Here is a 25,415-nt window from a genome sequence, read left to right on the forward strand (position 1 = left end):
TCTAGATCTCAGCTTCCCCCTTAACAGCATTTACTGCTCTCCTTGTCAAGCCTTTGAATGTCAATCGATGACAGAGTCTGTGAGCCTGCCAGGTTGCATTCCAGAGGCATCACAAGCATTGCCTTTAACTGCTGTCATTATTCTGTCCTTTCTAAGGTAAGGAAGAGTTCCTTGTAAAAACCTGTCTTTGTTCACCGATGTTACACCTGGGACTGCAGCCCTGAGTTTGTTCTGGATGTGGGAGAAATGGGAAAGCTCACAATTTAGGAAAACATTTCTAGGAATTTGCTGAAGAGGAGTTAATGCACTTACCTCATCTGTGGCCCTGCTACCTGTGGCCCCCTCAAACACAAAAGCTTGTCCAAGACTTACTTGTCCAAACAAATCAGCTGTTTTGGAAAACTCCTTGCACTGCTAGGGAAGCATGGATGAGGTTCTTAATATGAAGGTTGTTTAACTTTTGAGGATTTGGGAAATCTCTAACTTGTGTGCTGGCATAAGATGTTTTGACGTACTGGATTTTTTTGCAAAATGTCTTTGCCTGTTTCAACTAAATAATTCGTTTACCCAGTAAATAACTTGGAAGCATTCATGGATCTGTGGTCAAAACATTCCTTGAAAAAATGCAGAGTTCTCTGCCATTGATTCCTCAATAGGCTGAATATTTTCTGAACTTTTTTTCCTATAAAATTATCTAGAAGTTCACGGTGAGCAATGTACAACATAACAATAGCTATGAAATATTAAATGGCAAAGATTTGATTCATAGTTCTGTTTTTCTTGTCTCTGTTACATTCAGGAGAAAACTCCTTAGATTTATTTCCTGGTGTTCATTTTGTAAACCACTCACATTCGTACAAAACAAAGACCACAGTGGCCCTGAATTCATTCCTGTAATGTAGAAAGTAAATGGTACCAAAAATCCTCATTGATACTGACACCATTTAAAGATCAGATTGTTCCATTGTACTTCAGTTAATTTAAGATTCTCAGGATATTTTACACAATTTAACCCTCAGTGCTGCTTCTTACTTCCTCAGCTTTTTTTCATCCTTGGAATAATACTCTGAAGAAGTTGTTACCTGTGCAAATAATTCTTAGGGATAGTTTAGGTACCTACAAAAGCTTCCTGTTGTTTAATACCACCCCAGTGCATAAAATTGTCCAAAATCCAGGTTCTTGGTGGTTGCATCTACCTAGGAGAGTGTTTTTTGCTGTTTCAGCCTTAGACTGAAATTCTGTGATAGACGATGAAAATCCTACACGTCTTTTTCTAGTTGATGATGGCATTTGCTTATTCAATGCTTGAAGATTTTTAATTCTTTTGTAACTAGTTTCACTTTAAACCTGTTATTCAAAAGCAAGGTATAACCCAGTGGTGCTTGAAGGGGGAGATAAACTCTTGTTTTGCCCACAGGGACTGTGAGAGTGAGGTCCTATCCCTTCCTACTCCTGTTCTTTCCCCTCAGTCTTCTACCTGCCAATGCTTTTGCCAGCCCAGTGACTACCTTGTTAATCTGCTGTGACTGTGTGACAAATTGTACCTCTTCCTACTGGTAACCTTACGTGGTGTTATGTGACATTTGATTCATGGAGATGTGTTAACTGAAAATAAATTACCCAACCTGTCCCTGATACCATCACCATCGTCTTTAGCCAAGTGGAAAACAATCCCCAAACCCTTAAAAGCACAAAATTCAATTGCTTCTGTATGCTGTTGATCCTAGCATTTTAAATATCCATTCAGTTAAATGTCCTAAAATATATATTTATAATTATGCCCTGGAATCTGCCTGTGCTTTGAAATCTGTGTTTTTGCACATACATCCCCTTCTTTAAATTTTAGTTTTGGGGATAGCAGGTGGTAACAGCAACACAAGCAGCAGAAATGTGCTAGCACAAGCTTCTTGCTGTGTAGCACATGAAACCACCCTGTCTAGCTGATGTTATGCAAAATATTAGAAAGGAAGAAGAATGTTTTAATATTCTAATTGAAAGAAAGGAATTGTTCATTCAGAGCAAGCTGATCTAATTTAGAATAATATAGGCTATATGAAATTAATCACATCTAACTAAACCATGGTGCAATAGCATCACAGGAAGGTCACCAGTCACAACAGTACTAAAGAATGCTGAAATGATACCCAGCTTACAGCCAAAGAGCCTCATTAGCACTCACATGAGCCCCATATTGCCGGGCCTGGGATTTATCCTTGAATACCATGTGGATTGTTCGAAGCAGAGTGGTGCACAGGGTGTTCATTTCAAGAACTGATTTTGTTTTAATCCTTTCTGAAATATTGTGATTATCTTTTAATTAGGAAAGTGCTGCCAATCAGACCAAACATGAGGGGGATAGAATGTTCTTGGGTGTAATAAAACCCTCTGGAGTTTAGAGAAACAAATTCAGCTGCTCTCAAATCATGGCAAAGCAGCAAATTCCCAGATGAAAAAGGATAGCAGTAGCCACTTCCTGCTAGTTTCCTAAGTGGTGGTGCCTTTCACTGGGACTAGTACTTGTTAAGCCATCAGATGGTTTTTGAAAAGGTTTCATAGAAGAGGTTTTAATTACCTTGTCAGAGAAAGTGCAGATTAATCACAGTAGGAAGACTCTTACATGAAAACAAGCCTGAGAGTCTAATTCTGATTTCATCAAAAAGGATAAGAAATATTTTATCTCCCTGTGCACCGTCTTCATTCACTCTACTCTGAAAGCTCTTTTGTGGAAGGGAATTATGAGGCCAAACAATACTACCAAATTTTGCTAATGCTTTTATGTTGATCTTCCCTAGCTGTTTCTGTTGCAGCCTGTATTTCCAAGGTTTCTTATTCTGTTCATCAGATTTTTCCCCCAAGTAATTTCTCAGCAGCACTCTCTTGCATTTGAAGTGGTTATTTTTCCTTTATAAATCAACTGTAACTTGTAAAAGGACTTCTGAAGGGTTGCAAATACTAATATAACATAGAAAAAATCATGACATGGAAGTAAACATGGCATCTTCTATTTACCTGCTACTGCTGGCATCTGTGTTCCAACACGGGTTGTGATTTTTAAGTGTTTATGTAAGAGAAGGGTAAAAATGGAGTTCAGTCAATTGCTTTGCTCCAGAGTGTGGAATATGAAACCTTTAAAGCTTGTAAAATTTCAGAACACACATGGACTACTTAGCAGTACCTTTCCAGAAAGCAAAAGCCATTCTTGGAGATGCAGCAGCTATAAAGCATGAAATCCACTATCCTGAAGCAAAATATGGATCATTGCCATGAAATTGCCAGCAGTGAACTCTGCTGCATATCTCGAGCTCTCTTGGTGAGCTTTTCAAAAGATTATTGGTGAATAATCAGTGTTTTCACTTGGCCAGAAGGTAGGATTCTGCTATCTTGCCTGCAGAAGTTTAATGAGCTCATTTCACCTTTTAAAGTATATTTGCTAACAGGGATTTCTTCTTCAGAAATAATTTAGGGTCAATTATATTGCTGAGTACCTGAAATATAGAACTGCAGCATTATATTCACTACAAAAGAACCTTCCCCGAGGTGTTTTTGGTATATAAAAATGAGAGATTGAAATTCTGTCACACAGTCATAGGTGAAAACAGCTTAAGTCTCTACTTGACAATATGAAATTAATGATTTTAAATAGAAACATTTAAAATTATTGACAGCATTACAGCATGGTAATCTTCATACCATAGTATTTTAATAAGAATACACCAAATCACAACTGTAACTTAAATTTAAAATGCTAGTAACATTTCTCATAAGTGCTTTTTTTTTCCCCAAAATCCCTTTTCAATCCCTCTAGCACCATATTCTGCATGTCCCTGTGGAGGCTCAGATCCAAAGGCTCTCTCACTTTTGATACCTAGAACTGAATCGGTTTTTTTGTGATAAGTAGGTCTTTTACCTGAGAAGCAAAAGATCCAGGTCACTGCAGTACAGACATTTAACACCGCATTTTGCAAATGACAAAGCTGGGTACTAGCCTCAATAGAGAGGAAGAAAATGAGAATTGGACTAGCAGAAAATGAAATTACTGTTACATTCTGTATTTCTTGAATGAAAATGTGGAAATGACTGTGTCTGCTCTTAGATGGAGAATTAATCTGGTGCAAGATAAATTGCACGCTAACAGCTAAAAGCTGTGCCAGGTAATTAGCCTTTTACAATTAGGTAAAGTTTCATGTGACAGTCAACCAAAGTCTTAAAAAATACTACAAAAATGTCACTTAAAGTCACAGAACAAGCAAAGGGTATTCAGACTTTCAAATGTATTTTCAGCTGAAAGATTTTAGATGAAAGAAAAGAGTTGCTTTTGCAAACCTTTCTCGGTAAGTGCAAATGAGATTAACAGGAGGTTTAGAACTGATTTTTTGGGTACATGTTACCTGGAAGTCATTGAAAGAAATTAAAATGACACGAAGGCCACAAGGGCCACAAGGAGTGAGGATATTTGGTGCCATTGCCATTGTCTCCTGGTGCTCTGGGAACAGAAAAAGATTTGTGGTTGGCCAGGGAGAACACTGCTTCCTGTGGGATCTGTGACTATTCCTAGCAAATGAGACTGGGCCAGGGTTTAGACTCGGTATTAAATCAGAAGATGAGGAAATTTAATTTCATATCTAGGCAAACTGTGGCAGTTGATAACTGGTGTCAAAAATTGCTGGTTTTCAGTGTATGTGGATAAAAGAGAATACCAACTGGAATTGTCTATAGAAATGGAAAAAATTAGTGAATTGAGGATGGATGAACTGCTGGTCAGCACAAGGAAGGTACTTAAAAACCTAATCAATATATGGCTTAATATTTTGGCATGTATACATGTATATCAAATGCTACTTGTACATCATCACTGGCTATTTTTTAAAAATTAAACTCACTCTTCAAAAAAACCCCAAACCCTCACAAGTTAAATATTTTGTATATGCTATTTTTTTTTAAGTTGTGAAACTGTTGACTGGTTTGTTTTTTTTTCTTTTGCTTCATTTGCATGAGGAAAAGGAATAGGGGAGAAAAGGAAGAAAAATAGAAAAAGCAAGTACATTAAATTATTTCCCTTGAGCATTGTGCTTGCTGCAGCTTATTTTTGATTCCACAATTTCACTAAACATTGTTGGCATGACAAATGGCTGGAGGAGTCAATGTCTAAAAAATAAATACTAGTCCAGCACAGACTTTAAGAAAAGTATTTCCAGTAGGAAGAAAACTCAAGGAAGGAGCCCAAGGAAAGTTTATCAGAAGGTGAGGAAAGAGCAAGTGGAGGTAAGTGTCACATGCACCAGGAACTATGACAAATGTGCTTCTTTGGAGGGAAGGGAACAATTTCTCAAGGTGGTTTTAAAAGGCTCTTGCTCAATCAACCAATGCCAGCTGTACAATTTGGGATAGAAACTGTAAATCAAATAACATCAGAACAGCCTGAGCAACAAAGTCTTGGGCTGGGTGAGTAAGAGCCTGCACTGGGCTGGGTGGCTACTTTTTCTCTAGAACATCAAGTTAGTCTCTGTGTTAATTCTTCACAGCTGTCACAGTGGCAGGGTCCCACAGGGAATTCTTGGAGTACCTGCAGCCTGTTGAGGTTGGGCTTCCCAAGCTTCAACAAAGACCAGTTTACACAAGCAGTTCTTTGTAATTGAATTACTGTATCAATTATGACCAGCAAGCTCTATGGGGCTGTAAGGTTTGTGTTCTCCGCCCCACCATGCACACACCGTGCATTAATATCACTGATAGGAGAGGCTGGGTAATAAAGCTCAGTGGGGATCCCTAAATCTAAAGGTGCAGAGACACGAGGCTTCACAAGAATAAAGAATAGCAGCCAGCAGTGTTTATCAGCACAGCCACGCAGTGGGAGACAAAATATTTGGAGTTAAGCCAATGTGCTAAGTTAACAAAATTTATTTCTTGTTCAGCCCTCTAACATATTTTGCAGCTGGGTGCTACTCTGCTTTAAGGGATTTATGCTTCCCTTAAAGCAGGGAAAAAGTTTAGTGGAAGCTGCCTGTCTCCACAAGTGATGGAAAGTAAAGCATGCATGACGATGAGACAATAGCCAAAATTAAGTATACACTGATAAGACCAACTTTGAGCTGTATCCTTAGATACCAAGTAAAATTCTAGTCCAATTAGCGTCGAGTTTTCCCTTTTCCAAGATAATTTATGGTTTGGCTAAGTGTATTAAAGCATGTAAATCTAAAGTTGATGTTTTAGCCTCAGTGCTCTCTCCAAACATATATTCTCAACAACAGCAAATGCTTTATCTAAATTTATCTCAGAGGCTGCTTTAAGAACCACTCCATTTCTGACCTAATCTAAAATTACCTAATGATGATGGTAAACTGTTCCATTGCTTTAAAGATTCCTCCCAAAAGCTGTGGTAGTGATCTGGATTAGAGGGAAGTTCATCCCCAGTGTATCTACCAAAATGATCCAAGGCCAGGAAGGTTAACTAATCATTAATTGCAGTGGCTGTTTAAAAGTTGGTGACATGGATCTGAATTGTCTCTTCCAAAGTATTTCCAGGGAATGAAAGAGGAGGAGGAAAGAGATTTTTTGTTAGTTTTGCCATCTCTTTTGCCTGAACTGGTAGTAGATCGCATGAGTAGAGATTTAGAAGGGGGAAAAAAAGTGTTTTAAAATTTCTGGTTTAGGATTATACAGCAAGTATGTGCTTTTTCAGTGTTCCAAATGTCTGCTGTTCACAGTTTCTACAAACTTCATGCTCAGTTGTCAAAACTTATGCAAAACTATGAAGGCACATTCTTTGTTGTCGTAGTCCCTTTTTTCCCAGCTGCCAGACGTGGATCTGTTTGTGTGCAGTTAGAAGGGAAGCGGAGTGCAAGTACAGCTTCTTTCCTCTCTGTGAGAGAAAAGGTTGCTCACTGACTAACAGGATCTCTCAGCCTGCAGAAAATCCACTGTCTCTTTTGAATGAGAAGGAAGTGTCATGCAGATAAATCACACAGGCAAAAAACAAATGAGCATATGGTGGCACAAAGCAATGAGTGGAGTGCAGTCTGGTACAACACACATTTCACAACTTCCTGTGCTTATCAGCCTGTCTGTTTGTGATCAAAGAATATACAATCCTTCAGAAGCCAAAGGAGAATTACACAATTTTTGATCTGTGTTCAAGTTGCAAGTTTTTTCCACTGGGATTCTAGACACAGAAGTAAAATATTTCTAGCCACTTAATTTGTAGGAGGCTTAATTATTTTTCAGTTAAGAATAATGAGAAATGCATTGTTTCCATGTAATCAATTATTTACTACATGATTTTGGGCTTTTTCAAACCCTGCTTTATATTTGCAAATGCATCAGTTTAATAATTAATTGTCAAAGGAGCAGAATGGTTCCTTGTAATTTATTATTATTATGTACAGGCTACTAATAGGTTTGTTGTTTTTTTTGGTTTTTTAACAGCATGCTATGGGTTCTCAAAACTTAGAGCAGAGATGAATTTGTTATTGCAAAGATTATATGAGGGCATGAGCCATGTCAGTTTGCTGCAAATATTGGAACTCCAAAGACTTCAGTGGTACCAGGAGTGCATTTTTGAGGTTGCCAATAAGAATTGGGAAAAATCATCATCAAAATCTGAAAGCAGTCATGCAGGATAAAGCAAGGTGGGTGGGTGTGTACATATTTTGGTGAGCAAGGCACCAGGGAAGTTGCTCAAATCTTTGAATTAGGAATGTCAATTAAGGAGAAAGAACTCCTTTCGTTTGACAAAGCACTTTCATACCTTTTTGCTTAAGAATACTTGCTCAGCTTCTCTTTCCAGTTCCAGCCAAAGCAAAAGCTTACCTGGCTGGTGATTTCACCATGTGGGAAGAGTCAGGGCAGCCCCACACAGCTCTGCTTTGTGGCTGCAGGAAGCAGCAGGAGCTGGAGCAGTGGGGTGCAGGATAAAGGCAGAACACGAGGCGCTGCTCTGAGGAGTAAACACTTTTCACTACCTGCCAATTATTTTGTAGCCCAGGGAAGCAGAGAAGTCATTTCAGTCATTTCAACAGGTTTGAGATGAGGTCACCTTTTGTAACTCAACCCTTTTAACTCCAAATACAATTTCATCCAAGTCAAGGAGCTGAGAAATACAGTTACTAATGATTTGCCCTACAACCTGTATGATGTCTCTGCTCTTATTGTTTCAGCTAAAAGGATGGATAATGCTCAAAGAAAAATGAAAGTTTCTGTAAATCCTACATTTGTCTTCTCCATCTAGGTAAGTATTAACAAGAAAAGTTGTTTTTAAAATGATCTGCCTTTCTTTGCATGTAAAAAACCCAGCTAAATCTGCACTAGATGTAATGGCACCGTTCAAATGCCTACAGCTTCAAAATTTGTTTATATTCTGTGGAATAGCCACTCAGATGTTGTTCATTTTTAATGCTGTTTGATTACTTGTAATGAGCAATCACAGTAATAAAATGAAGATATATGAAAAAACAAATGTCCATGCTAACCATAAACCCAGATTATATCTGCAGTATTTAGGTGAGGTCTTATTCCCATTTATTTGTTCCTGATACACTTGGATGCATTTTACAGCAAGCAATGCAGCACAGCAGTCCATGATGACAGAATGGCCTCCTGCATTGGCACTTTATCTGTGATAGGAATGAAATCTGCTGAAACACATCTGGCCTGTTTCTAATAGAAGAGCTCTTAAATGAGGTTTCTATTACCAGCACAAAGTGGAGGGGGAAGAGGGAAAAGAAACAGAGGTACAGGAAAGGATGTGTGAACAGAGGACATGAAGGTGGCTTCAGGCTGTAGCTGCTGTAGTTAATGGATAGTTCAAGGGAAGGTGCTGGGAAAACTGACTTCCAAAGAAATCTGTCTGAGTGATATGGAGCATAAGCTCAGCAGGATCATGATGGGGATAAAAGACTGAGTTTTCTAGCCAACAAGGCAGGCCTAAGAGAATGTGAAAGGGCTGTCAGCATCTAAGTCAGTCTGATGAGCAGCTGCCTTCCAGAACAAGGCTTAGAAAGCCTGTCAGAGAGGGAGCCTGATGACATTGGTCTCAAGTGAGGAACACACGGCAATGCTGCACCAAAGAAAAGTGACACCTCCTCTCACCATGGGATAATAAGCACAGTCTTTGCCATGGACCTGCACCTTAAGAGAGGGTTGTCAACACTTGGAGGACAGAAGCAGCACAAGTTAGCGCAGGCATTGGAACTTCTCCCCACTGATTTCTACTTAACACAAGTTGTTTTTTTTTTCTTTTTAAAAGATGACCACAAGGTATCTTTGGTCTAGTTGAGCATATTTATTCTGCTGAAAAGGAATTGGTGGTGAACTCTTCCCTCTCCAATTTTCCTTGGCAAGCCAGCAGCTCTATAAAAAGACAGCTTTTGCTTTTTTTTTTTTTTTTTTTTTTTCCCTTCACTCTTTTCTGGAGTTCCCTTGTACAGGTAAAGTGACGTACCCAGGCCATGGAGCATTTGTTCTACACAAAATCTAATTTTGCGGCATTCTTCCTGGTGATGTGGTTTCCCTGTGGAACATTTATCTCTGTGGGAGTGGGAAGTGTTGCCAGAACAGGCTTCCGTATTGTTATTGCCTTCTCTGGATATATATTGGTAATTTCTTATGGGACTGATTAAAGCAAGTTGTTTTATAGTATCAATGTATACATTGTATATGATGAAAAGGGAATATTACCTGTGCTAGTGAGAAAGCCGTACTGGGCAAGTTATATTAGGCTGGAAAATAAATCAGTGCTTATTTTCAACTTGGTCCCTCTGTTAGACCTTAACTGTCATTATTACCCATATTTAAACTGCAGAGACATTGTTTTTGCAGACAATGCAAAAGTAGTGCACCTCAGTAGCCTCCATGACCTTACCTGAGTAGCCTCGCCAGCCAGGTTGTGGGGGATGGAATTCGGTCGCATCTCCTCTGGCAAGAGTGGTTGTACTGCTGGGAAAGGGGTCTTCAGGAGTCTCTGGTCCTCGCAGTGAAGTTTAGAAAACTACTTTTCTGTTTGAGCTTTGGGGAGGGCCTGTAGTGGCATTGGCACCAAGAGGGCTGGAAAGGCAGATAAAATCCCTGTGCTGTCTGGTTTGGGCTGGGCATGAACCAGCGGCAGTCTGCTCTGCTGTGGGTGGCATGAACCTCCCCTCATGCAGGAGGCCGCGTTCCCCACAGCATCGTCTCTTTCTTTTCCCTCTCAGCCTTATCCTAAAGTGAGGAGAGGTTGGTTTGGGAGTTTCAGCACCCACCTTGGGCATTTCGAGCCTGAGCATCACCAGTGAGTGATGTGCAATGCTGTGAGGGAGGGCAGCGATGTGAGGGGCAGCTATGAGGGGGGTCTCAGTGCAGTGGGAGGTTGGGGGGCCCAGCACGGTGAGGGGACAGCTGTGTGAGGATCCGTGAGAGGAACCTGTGAGGATGTCCTGGAGCTGTGAGGGAAGAGAGGGTCCCAGAGCTGTGAGGGGCAGCTCTGAGGGGTTCCCAGAGCTGTGAGGGGCAGCTCTGAGGGGTTCCCAGAGCTGTGAGGGGCAGCTCTGAGGGGTTCCCAGAGCTGTGAGGGGCTGTGAGAGAGCAGTGCGCTGTGAGGAGCGTTCCCAGAGCTGTGAGGGGTTGTGGGCGGGGTTCCCAGAGCTGTGAGGGGTTGTGAGCTGGGTTCCCAGAGCTGTGAGGCGGGGTGGGGGGGGGGGGGAGGTCTGAGGGGAGTCCCCGCGCGCCCCTTCCACACAGGAACCTCCTCGCGCTCATCCCGCTCCGCCGCTCTGGGGCGGGGGGAGCGGGCGCGCGCCCGGCGCTGATTGGCTGCCGCCCTCCGCGGCCGCACGGCGGGCTGCTCCGGGCTCTGCGCGCTACACTTCTCCGCCTTCGTCCGCGGGCTGCTGCCGGCTCTACGCGCTCTCTTCTCCGCCTTCACCCGCGGGCTGATCCGTGCTCTCCGCGCTCTCTTCTCCGCCTTCACCCGAGGGCTGATCCGAGCTCTACGCGCTCTCTTCTCCGCCGCCGCACCGCGGGGTCCGGCGCGGAGGCACAGTGGTCCGGCCATGGCGGGGCGCGGGTGGCGTCGCTGAGGAGGTTGAGGGGAGTGTGACGGGGCGCGGGTGTCGGTCCCCGAGCGGACGCCATGCAGTCCCTGAACATCACCCCGGAGCAGTTCGCGCAGCTCCTGCGGGACAACAACGTGACGCGGGAGCAGTTCATTGCTCTCTACGGGCTGCAGCCTCTGGTGTACATCCCGGAGCTGCCGGGGCACACCAAGGTGGCCTTCGTCCTCATCTGCGTTCTCATCTTCGTCCTGGCGCTCTTCGGCAACTGCCTGGTGCTCTACGTGGTGACCCGCAGCAAAGCCATGAGGACCGTCACCAACATCTTCATCTGTTCCCTGGCGCTCAGCGACCTCCTCATCGCCTTCTTCTGCGTGCCCTTTACCATGCTGCAGAACATCTCCTCCAACTGGCTCGGCGGTGGGTGCCGGGGTCGGGCCGGGCTGCAGCGGGGGGCAGCGGGCAGGACGATGAGGGGCAGCGCCGCCGCCGCCACCTCCGTTCCCCCCGTCTCTGAGGGAGCCTTCCTGCCCTCAGTGAGGGAACCTAACCCTTCCCGTCCCCTGCGAGGGATGCCCGCTCCATTCCTCCCTCAGGCTCTTAAAAACAACCCTTTCTTGCGCTTTCTTGGCTTGTGTTCCTTAAAAGTTGCGATGTGCGTGTGGGAAGCGGTTCATTGTGTGGAGCTGGCAAGGAAGCCTTGCCCTACTACTTTTTCCTTTTTTTTTTTTTTTTTCTCGCTAGTTAATGAAATATGTCTGGCAAATGAGATATCAGTCTTTACACAGCTTAAGTTCCTCCGACAGCTGTCTGCTCGGAGACAGACCTCCTTAACCTTTTGTGAGGAAAATAATATCTGTAGAGGAACAGGTGACTGAGAGAATATTTAGAAATTATGCTGAAATAACACATCTTTTTAATTTTTTTTTAAATTCTTGTTTTCTTGGGAGCTATGGTGTATTCTTGTTGATGTGAACAACCTTTTGGCAAAGCTTCCTTGATGCGTAGAAAGAAGGAATTTCCGCCCCACCCCTTTTCTATGCATCCCATTTCCAGCTAGTAAAAGTAAGCAGAAACGGGCGCAGTAAAACTGCATATGGTATTTATCTTCCTTTTTTTTTTGTTTTTAAAACAGTGCTTAACAACTGTAAGTGGAAAAATAAAAGGGATGATTTTGTGGCAAGGAGCAGGCAACATCTTGTCTGTACAACATCTTGTTTGTACAATCACAAATTGAAATATTTTTCAGAATATTTCAGAATGATCAGGAAAGATGTTGATGAAGTGACACATTTATGTTTCAGTTTCCGAGGCTTACTGTCTTTCTGTTGTTTGGAGATAGTGAAGGTTATTGTCAGAACATGAATTCCAGAACTTCTTACAGACAAGAATGCTGGGTGGGAATTGACAGGTCAGAGGAGACTTGGAGCACTTGTGAAAAATGGGCTTTATTACAGAAACTTCAGTGAGAAGTGATGAATCCAAAGCTCCTGGGACTCCTGATAGTAAGGACAACTGTGCTGTTTTCTTATGAGCTGTGTTGCTGAAGATAACCTTTGTAATTCTTCTTTCTCCTAAGGAAGGCTCTGATCTGTCAGATTGACCAAACACCTGATTAGAATCAACTGAAGCCTCCATGTGGGGTGAATTACAGGAGATTGGGCATGTGGAACAGTGTGGGGAAAATGTATGTCTTTATTTACAGTCTGTTACTGAGGGTGCCTGACAAAAATCTAGAGGTAGTGGATGTTAAAAGGTCTTGCATAGTTAAAACAAATCTTTTCAGGTATTCAGTATTTGGGTAGCTAAAGTATGCTGTTCTGTGGGGATTACTGTATTTTTTGCCTGCCCTCTTTGCTGTGCTAAGTGCATTTTCGGAACAAGTGAATCCGTAGGTCTTCTGATCTGGTGAGATCATTACCTTGATCTGACACAGTGTTGGGAGGACATAGTATCATTGCTGGGTGTTAACCCTTTACTCTGGGGGATGGGGGGTGTGAAGTAAAATAGAGGAAAACAAATGTGTGAACTGATGGTATCCCAAGGGTATCTGCTTCCTGATGCTTACACGGTGAAGCGTGAGTGGTGGTTACAGCTGTACTGCAAATCACAGCCTGCCAGTCCTGGAGGAGTCTTTTCCTTGCTGGCTTAACTGGTTTAATTTGCCTTTAGGCTTTCATTTTGGAGTCTGAAAAAAAAATCTTGTTCTCATCCACTGTAATGCAACATCACTGAGTAGTGCAAGATCCAACTCTGTTATAAAAAAGGTGATTTGACTTGTGGTATATCCTTGGTGGACAAAGTGGCACATCCTGAGACACTTGATGCTAGAAATTTATTGGGGATTCTGAGCCTTTAGTCACTTCATATTTTGATTTACTTGCATCACTAAAACAAGCATCTGTATTAGGCGGTGTGAACTGAGATGTGTATGTTTTATACTTGGCTTTAATTTAGAACTGGGTCTTTATACACATTTTGTATATGTGTGTTTGTGTTTCTTCCCCTTCAGAAACCCACAGAAGAATGGGAGAGGGGAGGAGGGAACTGCAGACCCTGTAATGCAAACAAAAGAACAGCCACAGTTTCAGAGTAACTGAAGCTGTGACTTCTTCCATGGTATTTCATATATTATATTTATTATAATATACTCTTAACTTCACCTGCAGCTAAAAATCTCAGTGTGCCTCACTTTGCCTGATGATGGAGCAGCATTAACACAGACCCTTTAATTCTATATGGGTAGCAACTGGAAGCAGCACCATATTGACTAAAAATTAGGTTTGAATTGGTCCTGCTTCTGATTCTCTGATCTCTTTAAGAATCTTTGTAGCTGTGTGAGTGCAATAGTGACAGTATATGATTTAATTCCAAATTTAAACTTTGCAGCTGAAATGGCTGTGATTTCTAGGGGAGCTTGGAATGAAAACCCAGCACGCTCACCTCTCTGTAATGCAGAAGAAAATGAAGATTGTTGCTTTGTCATAAGTGATCTCTGGGATCGTATTTATTGATAAGAAGGGTGAAATGGGAGCTCAAGTGGCAGTAAATAGATGCATACAGCAGTAGTGTGTCTTGGTGCGAGCTGAAGCAGTTGAGGACTTGCTCTCATATAGTCCCTTGGTGTGAGGCAGCAGCAGTGGTCCTGTCATCCTGATGACAACACTATTAAAGATAAATTTGGGCTTTTATCTCTGAGTCAAATATTACAACAGTTGCTTTGTTTCCTGACACTGCTTAGTTAGCCGAGTGTTGTCTTTACAGAACTACCTGGGGTGAGGAGAGGATTAATTTAATGTTGTGTAATGTAACAGTCCTGGAGAAAGATAAGGGCACCACTTGAGCTTACAACACAGCCAGCACCGTGCTACATTCTTGTGAATTTTGCATCTTATCAGTTGTAATGGGTATTCTCAAGACAGGTGTCAGAGGGTGACTTTTACCTGTCACTTTGAGAGCAGTGAGTCATCTGACGCACTCCTGAATACTGAGGTGCCCTCGTGTATCTTGTCTGGCCTCCAGCTGCCACTCAGGAGAGGGGTGGGTCTTCTGTATGCTGCCTCTAGATGTGACAGCTTCCTCTTCTCTAAAGGCTTGGTGAAAAATCAAACCTTCTACCCAGCTGAGCCTTTAAGGTGCTGTTTGTGTCAAGCAGTGTGTTGTTACCTTTTAGAACTTAGGTGTGTGAGAACACAAACATTCCTTGCTGAGGGATGAGAGCTGGATCTTGCATCTATACTGAGAGCTGATGTAAAGTGATGCCTGGGTATGCAACACCCTTAGGGATATCATCTGTGTGATGATGAGGGATGTGTACTGCTCCAAGTTACAAAATGTGAGGAGAATCAACTTGCTTGCTTCAAGTGAGGTGGAGAGAGCTCATTACCAGCTGTGATAGAAATTCCAGTGCAAGGGCTTGATCAACAGCATTTTACCAGAGGAAGGAGCAATTTTACTTTTATCAGAGAATCATTTCTGGCTTTTACTTTTGTTACCCTGATGAAAAAGTGATATTTGAAATGACTAAATCACAGTTCCAGGCACAATGTCCAATAAAAGGAATAAAACATTGCTTAAAGGAATGCAGTTTATAGTTGCAGTCTCTGAATATGTTATTATTGGGAAAACTATTCATTGCTTGAATAATCTATGCAGTTTTTAGCAAGCAATGAATAAGGAATACTTTCAGTCTCTTGAAAAAGAGAAGCAATTAGTTATTTTCACTCCCAGTGTTCTGCTGCAAATGATTTTCTTTCACAGTTGAAAGTGGTCAGTATTAGATGCTGCAGAGCTGTCTTGACTGCCAGTCTGTTGGAAGTATTCTCTGAAAGCCTTACACTGTGGAAGTTTAAACATTCTGGTACATAACTAAGATATTAATTAAAGTGTTATCATTATTTAAACTATTCAAAAGAGTCAACACTTTCCTGTACTGCCACCAGTGCAGAAATTACCACAATTCCAGTGATTTTTGAGGTGATCCCAGCACTTTAGGCTTTAACCCAGCACTGGAAAACCTATGGAGTGAGATTTCAATAACCTTGACTGAACCTCACTAAAGAGGACTTTTGTTCTTTGTGTTTGTTTGTTAGTCATATAATCACCAAACCACATTCCAAACAGCCACATTTTTACCAGCTGGATTATAACAAAGGTTTAAGCTAGTATATTCCTTTAAAATTATCTGTTACTCTGCATTAAGTCTGAACACAAATGTGAAAATTCGCTTGAAATGGTTTTAATGTATGTGTTTGACACAGCTGGTTCTTTGCCTGTCTCAGTCTCATTTTAATTTCACTGTATTTACTACAGTGTAGTAGCATAATTAATATTTTTTCCTCAAAACTTAGCATGTCTTCCTTATAGTAAAATGTTGGCACTTTTTTCCTCAGTTTTTCTGTAAGGGACTTTGAACTAACAGACACATAAGAATGGGGTTGTATCAATTTCTTCTTGCTGCAGGTCAAGTTTGTTCTACACAAATGGATTAAATATTAAGTGAAAGGTTCATGTATTATTCTGAAATAATCACCTTGTTTAACAGTAAATTTAATTTTCCATGGGTAAAGGCCTGTTGATGTTTGTAGTTTGAAAACATAAGTTATACAATTTAAAGCATTGAAAGATCTGGAGAAAGTCCCTAGTAAGCAGTTGGGAATGGCTGCTGTATTTTATAAAAATAAAAACAAAACTAAAAACTAAAAATAAACACTAAATAAATAAAATAAAACTAAGAAGAGGCTTGATGTGAAAAACATTCACTATTTTGCCAAGTACAAGGCCTCCTTGTATCTCAGGATTAAATCCCATTCAAACACGGATGGTGGAGCTGGATCTCAGGTGTGTTGATGTCAGAATTCCATTGAAATCGGCCATTGATTCTATTGAAATCTTCAGTTTGCCCTGACATTCTCAACAGTTTATTTCTTTCCCTTTTTCACCCAAGCAAATCTGTTTTAAATACTTTTGTGAAGGAGAGTTGACTTCCTTGCCAGCAGTCTCTCAGTGTTGATGGAGGTTTGAATTTGAAGGCACTTGAGGGTCTCTGATTTCAGAAAGTGGGAAGCATTTGTGTAGTGAGTGACAATTCAGGGCAAGCACAAGAGCCCTGAAGTGTTACTGTGTTACTGTTAATAACACTAATTCTCAGAGACAATCTAAGTGATGGTATCAAAATCTTCAGGGAAGCTGAATTTTCTTCTGTTTTTACTTTTGGTACACAGATGCTTTGTGAGTAGCTTTTACCTGCTATTCATTTGAAAATGTCATGGTGTTTGTTGCTTGTAAAAAAACCTTGTGGCTGTTTTCTTGTGGCCTTCAAATCCACACAGTGTGTGCTGTGTGCCTCAGAGAAGGTGTTTCTGTTCCAGCCTGCTGTGTCTAATGGAAGATATCCTTTCGCTTCCCATTTCTTGGAAGTGCTGATGTCACTCCTTGTCCAGCTCAGTAGGCTCAACCTGCAGGCATTATGTAGACTTTTATTTTTAGCTACTTTTATGTAGCGTAAGTGCTTACTTTTTGTTTGTTTGTCTTCAAAAAGTTGAAGTAGAGGGTTTTTGAAGCCTTCTCTCCTGGGAGCTGATCTAAAGGCGTAGTGAGTCGTAGTCTCTGCTCTTTGACAGTGTGGTTACTTGGGAGAAAATGAGAAGATGTCTATAAAAAAAATGTAAAAAAACAAATGGAGTTCTCTCCCAAATTTGGAATATATAGTTCAGGGAATTCTATTTGTTCTTGGAATAATTGGATACCAGCTGGAAATTCCACTAGACTTTCTCTTTTTGTTCTTTGAGTAACACTGATACTTCCTTTGCATCCTGGAATGTTGGGGCTTCAGTGGAGTAGTGCATTACAGGGAAATAAATCTTTGTAAGGCAAGTATAGTTCAAGTGGACTTAAATTAAGTTTGACCTTTTTCAAACTGTCAGAAATAGCCTATGGTGAAAGTTTGGGTTGTTGTTTTGGTTTTTTGTTTGTTTGCTTGTTTTTCATTTTCCCCCAGTGGCAGCATACAGACTTGAACTCATTTCCTCATTTTAAACAGGAGCTTAAACAAGTTTTGCTTTTCTGTTTGTTATTTGTAGCAGGAGTGCCTTCTAACTTACTGAAGCAAAAAATTAAAACCAACTCTTTGGTCGCATTCACTGTTTGCCAAGAGCAGAGTAGGTAGGATTTGGGCTTGCTTTTGGTTTTTGGTTTTATCTCCCAACAGAAGTTTAATCCCACTGGGTGAAGGATGTGAATTTGACAGAGTGGGTCTGGTGTTGTATGTACAGCACTTTCTATACTGGGTGTAGTCAGAAACTGATGAGATCTGAGTTACTAAAATATTGGCTGTGTTTCGTGAGGTGTTTCCTTGATGCATTACTGAAGTCAAGGAGGAAGCAGGGGGAATTTTATTTTATAAACTGCAATTGATACAGGGATATGAGGATGTCTTGCCTTGCTCTTCCTGATGCCCTGGAAAAATACGTACCAGGTGATAAACAGGCTTGCAGCCCAACTCAGCCACGCAGTTCCTACTGGCCACACTAAGATTTCATTCAAGGAGCTTGAAACTGGGCTGCATAGTGTGGTTTTATTCTGGTTTAAGCCACATCCACCCTGTTGCTGGTGTTGAATATGTGCTTGAAAGGTGCTTGATTTTCACCCATTGCTGCTTGTCCTCTCCTTCCCTTTGTGGAGCCACAGAAAAAGGGATTTTTTGGCGACTGGAATTGGTAAGACCAGTAGCAAACCAGTTGCATCTTGTAAGCTGGAATGGCTTTTAGTTTGGCCTAGCAAGTAGAAGTTTCTCTGTTCCTTGTTCCCTTCATGGAAGGTAGGATTAAGTTTTCTGAGTTTGTTTTCTGTGCTGTTTCTGCTTAAGGTGTCTGCAGCATCTTAAAGCTTAACTGAAAATTGGATCAGATGGTTCTTAGGCTGTTTTGAATTGATGGATTATATCTGAGTAAGGTAAAAATAATGGTCTAGTAAGAAAAATAACCCTGTCTGTTGCTGAAATGAGTAGCTGATACTGAACTGTAAGAGTGTGAGGGAACTGTGGAAATATGAACAGAGAAAATTATCTCAGGGTCAGAAAATGGGTAAATGAGAAGTAGATTGGGAAGGACATTAAGGTAAGATTTTTTTTCAGAATAATTTATACCTCTTTCTAAGATGGCTAGGGCTGGAGAATGGATAATGGAGAATGAGTAATGTTAAAAATTGAATGTGGGCTTTGGAAAGCTGTTACAGCAACAAAACTTGAAGTTGCATAAATACAATAGGAAACTGTATTACTTAGAAAATGCAGGCAGGAAATTGCATTTGATTTGGACAGGGGCACTAACATAATTTGATAATCAGCAGAGGGGGAGATTTGGAGAAGAGAAGGATGATGGAGAGGTTGAATTTTTCCTCTTATGCCTCCTCCTCTATACATCTCACTTGACAGGATGATGCATTAAATGCCAAAGTGTACAGATAGAGTGATACCTAAAAGAGCTTAAGGAATGTGATCGCAACAGCAGAAAAAGGAAACTTGTAAACAGGTAACACTCAGACCTTCATCAACCGGAGAGTAAGCTGCCAAAATGAAAAAATAAGAGATGTCTCTGAAAAAATAATTAATGTCTCTGTAACTTGACATGTTTGAAAACAGATGATGGAAGACTTGGACAGAAGTGAAATAGGAGTGAGTGTCAGACTGATAACAGAGCAAGTGAATGTGACCTTAGAAATCCTGGCTTTGCAGATGTGTACAATAAAGAATGGCTGTGGAGAGAGAGCTGCATTTGACAAATGGCTTAAATAGGTGACTTAGCAGTTTAGATGTTACAATAAATCTAAGAATCTTGGTCTGTTATTTTTAGTAGTGGAGTCCAGTGTTAATAGCTGTTGCATGCCTTACTTTGTGATTATTGCAGGTGCCTTCGCTTGCAAGATGGTGCCGTTTGTTCAGTCCACTGCTATTGTAACTGAGATTCTTACAATGACCTGCATTGCTGTGGAAAGACACCAGGGAATTGTGCATCCCCTAAGAATGAAGTGGCAGTACACCAATAAAAGAGCTTTCACAATGCTTGGTAAGGTTTTAAGCATCTCCAGTAATTGTGTGTGAGAAATGATCTTAGGTGTAGGTGGCATGGCAGAAGAGAAGGCGCTGATATGACCAGTGATTCACAGTTAATTGACCTTTATAAAACTGCTCAAGGATAGTGCCTACAAGTAAAGTAGTAAAGTAAAGCCGAAAGTCTAACAAGGTATTTAGCATCTGAAGTCAAAAATGTACTTAACAAAGATAAACCTTTAGCAGCCATTCTTTTTTCTTTTTTCAAGAAGGGTTTAAAATGTACAAGTGCTGCTTAAGCAATGTCAAAGGGAAATGGTCCTTCCATTGTTACACAAAGAGATTTACTTCATGCTCCTGATGCAGATTAAGTGGCTTTTCCTGTGGAATATCAATAAATGCAGGTAGTTCAAGAGACAGAAGGCTGATGTCAAAAGACCATGTTGTTATTGATGTGAATGTTGACTGATATATACCTCATAGAAAACTTTGTTCTTTGCTACAATTTTCTGGCCTGCCTGACTTTTCAAAGCTGTTGAACTGTTGATACCAAATCCTGCTTGTTGGACAAATTATTAAAAAATGTATTTTTTTACAGGCATAGTCTGGTTGCTGGCTCTTATCGTTGGGTCGCCCATGTGGTACGTGCAACGGCTTGAGGTAGGTTAGGTCAAATGGGGATTTGCTTATTAAACTCAGTCCTTGCTGGATCTTCTTGTACCTTTAGGTGAAATTGAATCAACTCCTGTGAAATTAGAGGGTGATAAGGGAGGTGGACCTTTGGTTCTGTGTGCCAGCCTGGGAAAGTTCTAGGATTAGAATTTATATGCACTGGAAGAAGGAATACCAACAAGGACTAGTCACGCCTACTCTCCCTAATTATGTCAAAGAACAGTAATTACATCTGTGACTTCCACTGTGGCTTTCTTTTGGTTTATAGGTGCACTGGCACACAACAATAGAGGGTTAGATTGCTGTTTCAGGATGACATAGTGCTCCCTGAGATCTGGGAGAACTGTGCTTAGTTTGAAATTAATTAGCTGCTCATTATATTTGATGAGTTACCACACTTGTGTGGAGGTTAAGCAGGAGGCTTGGCAGAATCTGCTGCTTGTGAGTCTGAATGTTAATTTTCTTTTTTTTTAAGGTGGCTAATGTATAAGGTTTCTCTACATCAATCTTTACTTACAAGATGTGTAGCCAAGGTCTCCTTTGAAGGACAAATCAGAGCATCTCCCGGCCTCTCTTTGTCAATTCAGATCGAACCCACCACTTGATGTGGAAAAGTGCTTGAAGGAATTTTGTCTCCTTGAAAAATCAGTTGAATTTTGGTTGTTCCATGAAGAGAAATGAATATCTGAATGTGCTTGGGTTTTTCACTTGGGATAAACGCCTTAGTGACTCATCTTCTTTGCATTTGTTACAGGTTAAATATGACTTTCTATATGAAAAAGTGCATGTTTGTTGCTTGGAAGAATGGGCCAGTCCCATTTATCAGAAGATCTATACAACCTTCATTCTTGTTATACTCTTCCTTCTTCCACTGATGCTGATGCTTTTATTGTACACTAAAATTGGGTATGAACTCTGGATTAAGAAACGAGTGGGAGACGCTTCAGTTCTTCAAACCATTCATGGGAGTGAAATGTCTAAAATATCAAGGTTTGTAAGCAAAATGCACTTGGAACTTTGACTTCTAGAAAGCTTTTTTCCTGATTTTTTTATTCCTCTTGAATAGAGTTGAAAATGCCTTGCAAGACATGCTAATGTCATGCTGCAAAGTCCTCTGCTGTCCCAAAAAAGAGCAATAACGTGCTAGATTTATATGATGCATTCCTTGAGGGTTTTATTTGCATCTGCAGCCATCAGAACACAGTCACAGATGTAACTTGAAGAGAGATATGTAACTGACATCCAGTTCCCAGTGATTCAGTGTGGAATTCTTGGTGTAATTTCAGGAAGAAGAAGCGAGCAATTGTTATGATGGTGACAGTGGTGTTTCTCTTTGCAGTCTGTTGGGCCCCTTTCCACGTGATTCACATGATGATGGAATACAGTGAGTACCTGCCATATCTCACTGAATAAAGTCTATGGTTTTTTTTGGTAATGGAACTTCAGGTTGTGAAAAGCTAATGATGCTACAGCATTCAGGTCTAGAATACCTTCTGCTAGCAAAGGTTGATGTCCTGCTTATAAGAAAGACTTAAGGAAAACAGGACTATTGGAGGGGTGAGCATCTCTGCGTAGATTCTTTTTTCCTACCATGTCTGTTATGTTGCCCTCATTTGCTGAAAGGTCAGAAGTATTTGGCTGAAAGGTAAAAGTTATTTCTGAGCATAAAACCTCTTGGAAGTTTTTAATTATATTTAATTTAACTGTTTTGAGTTCAACTGAAAATGAAACATGCCTTTTACTGAGGTAGGCATATTGGAAATATAAATACTGGCCATCACAGTGATGATACCCAGTGAATCCAGCTGGAGTTTTTCAGTGCTCTTTACTGAAAACTGGCTTGGAAAAGCCCTTAATGCTTGTTTTGTTGGCTTTTTTGATCTTTGTTGTACTCTCTGGGGTCTTCCACTGTTCTTCTCCCACCTCCTCCATAGATACTGGAGCAGCCTGTGTGCAGGAACAAGAGGAAATTTCAGTAGTTGTAAAGGCAGGAGCTGTTTCTTTGTCTCCTATCACAAATAAGATTGTAGCAGATAAATCAATAGTTCAGACAGCTTTTTTGCCTCAGAAATTTTCTCTTACATTTGATTCTGTTGCTACCTACATACAAAGCAGGACTGTGTGATAGATCTTGATTTTATCTTGTTGGTGAAACTCAACTGTGAATGCTAAGGACTTCCAGCACGGGTTTTTATTGATTTTAAACAAAAGCATTTAATGCCAAACTGGATAGAAATAGACTAAGTAATAAGCATTTATGATACTCCGTGCTTACAGCATATTTCTTTTCTCCTCGCCAGGTAATTTTGAGGAGAAGTATGATGATGTGACAATTAAAATGATCTTTGCAATTGTCCAGATCATAGGGTTCTTCAATTCTATTTGTAACCCTATTGTGTATGCTTTCATGAATGAGAACTTCAAGAAAAATTTTCTGTCTGCCCTCTGCTTCTGCATTGTGAAAGACAACACATCCCCAGGCAGGCAAGTTGGGAACTCGGGAATTACCATGAGGAGGCAAAAGCCAAGTGCATCTCAGAGAGATCCCATGGATTCGGATGAAGGCAGGAGGGAGGCATTCAGTGATGGCAACATCGAGGTCAAGTTCTGTGATCAGCCAGCTTCCAAAAGGAATTTGAAAAGGCACCTGGTCCTGTTCAGCTCTGAGCTTACTGTGCACTCTGCAGTAGGAAATGGACAGTAACATCACAAGGGTTTTGGGAATGGAGAAGTCTTTTCAATAAGCCATTTAAAAGAGTTAAAAGAGTTTGCTGCTTTGCATGCTGAAATGAAGGGAGAAAGTGTGTGGACTCTGATAATATTTGGATAGTGGCTGAGAAAATGTAAAATTTATTTTATAATGACGAGGAGTAAAACTTTGGAAAGCAACATTACTGTATGACTTCCAGGAGAAAAAACTAATTTCTTCCTGAGCTAATTTAGGGCTTGGTTGCCCTGTGCTTTAGGTAAACAAAACAACTGCTGTTTGCTCCATTTATTCTGTTTCTGGACTGTACGCAGAAGACAGGAACTATGGAGGGCATGTGCACCTTTTTGGGACAACTTGGAAGTCTGACATGGGGCTGACCTTATAAGATCTGCTCTCTGCATCTTTGAGGACAGAGCAGAGCTTTAGATCTGAGTTCAGAAAAGATGATGGAGACTGAGATGCAATTTTCTTTTAGAAAAAAGAAAGGGAATATGAGAGAGCTATCCAGAACATGACTCTGAAGAGATTTAAGATTTAAACATCGCATGCATGTTCAGATTTTGTTAACAGGAAGCATATAAGTAATTAACAGTGCATGCATAATTACTGTACTGTTTTTATAGGTTAATTCTTGGGTACAAATGTAAATGCCATTGTACTGCCCTGCAAACTGCATTGTTCTGCTGGAAAATGGAGAAGCTGAAAAAGTGCTGTACAGGAGAGTGCAGATGCAGGAGGTCTGGTCTGTGGAGTGAGCACTGAATTGGATTTCCAGTCATGCTTGGACATGTGACTCTCAGGTTGAAAGGGTGGTGTTACCATTTTCTGGAGGGTTATAAGGGCCTGATCCAGAGCCTGTTGGGACTTCACATAAGGCTTTCAATGGAATATCGTGGTCTTTTGACCAGAAGCTCTGAAGCCATGCTTGCATTTTTCTGTCTGTCCATCATCTTGAAATGGGATTAATTGCTGTCTGAGAACTGGGCCAGTGCTTTGTCATTTTAGGCTTCACGGTAAATTGTGGGGTTGATATTCATGTAAATTCTAAATGTTTTTGCTCTCAGTGGGCCAAACTGCAAAATTGCAAAGGTATGGTTGCAAGTGTGGGGCTGGGGTAGAAGTATGATCTGGAGTGGTGCACTGGGATCTGATCCCATAAACGAGGCCTTGAAATACAGAATTTGCCACTCCAGCTGAAGTTAGATTGAGTGTTTTAAGAGCCTGTAAAATGTCAGTGCTCTCTTCTGTCACCCCTTGCCTCGCCTTACGGGACCTTGGTGCTGCCTTGGCAGTCAACTCAAGATTCTTTTACATTGCTACTTTACACTTCATTGTAAATGAAAACTTAGGATGAAAGGTTCTTGTATAATTTGGAAGTAATCTGCTCCTTCTCTCATGTCTGCAGATTGCAATGGGTTTGTGACACACTTTATTTACATATATATATTTTTTATATTCTATATGGTACACTCCTGTGCACTGACAGAAAGTTCCTGACTTGTTCTGAGGGCCAGGAATTAAGAGCTTAATGAGTTATTATCATAGTTTTCCTCAGCAGATGGAAACTTTAACTGCCTGATGGTGAGAACTATGTGTTCAGATAGAATCTGTGCCTGAAAACTAATTTATTTTAAGCTATTTATGTATTTGCACTGCTAATTTCAGCGACAGATTTTAACATGCATTTAACCAAAACGTCCAAGTATCTTATGTTTTTGTTTTGTCTTACCTGCTTCTTCTGTTGTCTCATAAAACTGTGTCAATGAATAACTGTTGTAGTATTAATTTTCTTTTCATTAAAGTTCCTTTACAGCTTTGTTGGTGCTGTTTTGCACTAGTGGATATCTGCTGTAAACTTCCCTTTGAGTCTCTCTTTGTTTAAAGATTCATGTGAGCTTATCTGTGCCTCTTTAGTGATTAAATTCCAGTCCTGTTACAGGTGCCAGCTGCTCCTGTAATTCTGAGAGCTGTGGTTTAAAGAATAAGGTGAGAAAAGGGAAGTCCAATCTCTTGGTTGGAGAGAAGTAATAAATGTTTCAGCACAGATTTGTGGGACTATGGTTAGATTAAATATAAACCAAAATACAAAAGACAGTTCTCATACTGTTCTTAATGCTAATTATATTATCTTTGCATTTTTGACAGGGTAGTTATCTTGAAGCCAGGCAATCTTGTCCTGGCTGCAGGGAATTAAAGATCCATTATTGCTGTAAGCACCATCAGGATTTTGCCCATGTTTTTTAAATCTGTCAGGGCTTCAGCTTTGACTTAGCCACCAAAACCAGTTGTTCTGTTGAGGTGTGTCAGTTTTGAGTCCAGGCTGGTAGCCTGTCCCTTGCAGTGGCTTGTACCCTGTGTGTGGCTGTAACTGAGTGCTACAAACCAGGAAAAGCCCTGCTGTCCCTCAGCCTGCCTGTGCTTATTTCCATCTTCCAGTAACGTAATTGCATCGTTCACCTGCATA

The 25,415-nt window shown here is 40.8% G+C and overlaps 1 protein-coding gene and 1 long non-coding RNA gene across 3 annotated transcripts in view; one reads left to right on the forward strand and one right to left on the reverse strand.

The window, feature by feature from the left end:
- LOC147653291 (uncharacterized) overlaps positions 1-10,718 on the reverse strand; it is a 27,734-nt gene extending 17,016 nt beyond the window's left edge. The window contains exons 1-2 of the long non-coding RNA XR_015286608.1: positions 10,233-10,718; positions 9,857-10,038 (exon numbers count right to left, since the gene is read on the reverse strand). This is a non-coding gene — a long non-coding RNA (uncharacterized LOC147653291). The remainder of the gene's footprint in view (positions 1-9,856; positions 10,039-10,232) is intronic.
- Positions 10,656-24,806, forward strand: QRFPR (pyroglutamylated RFamide peptide receptor). 2 transcript variants are annotated; one of them, XM_086888166.1, is made up of 7 exons: positions 10,656-11,441; positions 19,427-19,585; positions 20,168-20,229; positions 20,996-21,231; positions 21,528-21,625; positions 22,542-22,725; positions 23,575-24,806. In XM_086888166.1, the coding sequence occupies exons 1-7, from the start codon at positions 11,102-11,104 to the stop codon at positions 23,711-23,713; spliced, it is 1,218 nt and encodes a 405-aa protein (XP_086744292.1). In that variant the 5' UTR covers positions 10,656-11,101; the 3' UTR covers positions 23,714-24,806. The 2 variants fall into 2 exon arrangements, with proteins under 2 accessions (XP_086744292.1, XP_023782302.1); XM_023926534.2 differs by having other exon boundaries at positions 22,542-24,806.
- The last annotated feature ends 609 nt before the right edge of the window (positions 24,807-25,415 follow it).

The sequence above is a fragment of the Cyanistes caeruleus genome, chromosome 5, assembly GCF_971803275.1.
Source record: "Cyanistes caeruleus chromosome 5, bCyaCae1.hap1.1, whole genome shotgun sequence".
NCBI lineage: Eukaryota > Metazoa > Chordata > Aves > Passeriformes > Paridae > Cyanistes > Cyanistes caeruleus.

What these genes read in the sequence shown, in the direction of transcription:
- QRFPR (XM_023926534.2), top strand. Translation starts at nt 11,102, where the DNA reads ATGCAGTCCCTGAACATCACCCCGGAGCAGTTCGCGCAGCTCCTGCGG. An exon ending in GGTACGTGCAACGGCTTGAG is followed by an intron (nt 20,230 to 20,995) that starts GTAGGTTAGGTC and finishes CATTTGTTACAG; the next exon opens with GTTAAATATGACTTTCTATA. An exon ending in TCACATGATGATGGAATACA is followed by an intron (nt 21,626 to 22,541) that starts GTGAGTACCTGC and finishes TCTCCTCGCCAG; the next exon opens with GTAATTTTGAGGAGAAGTAT.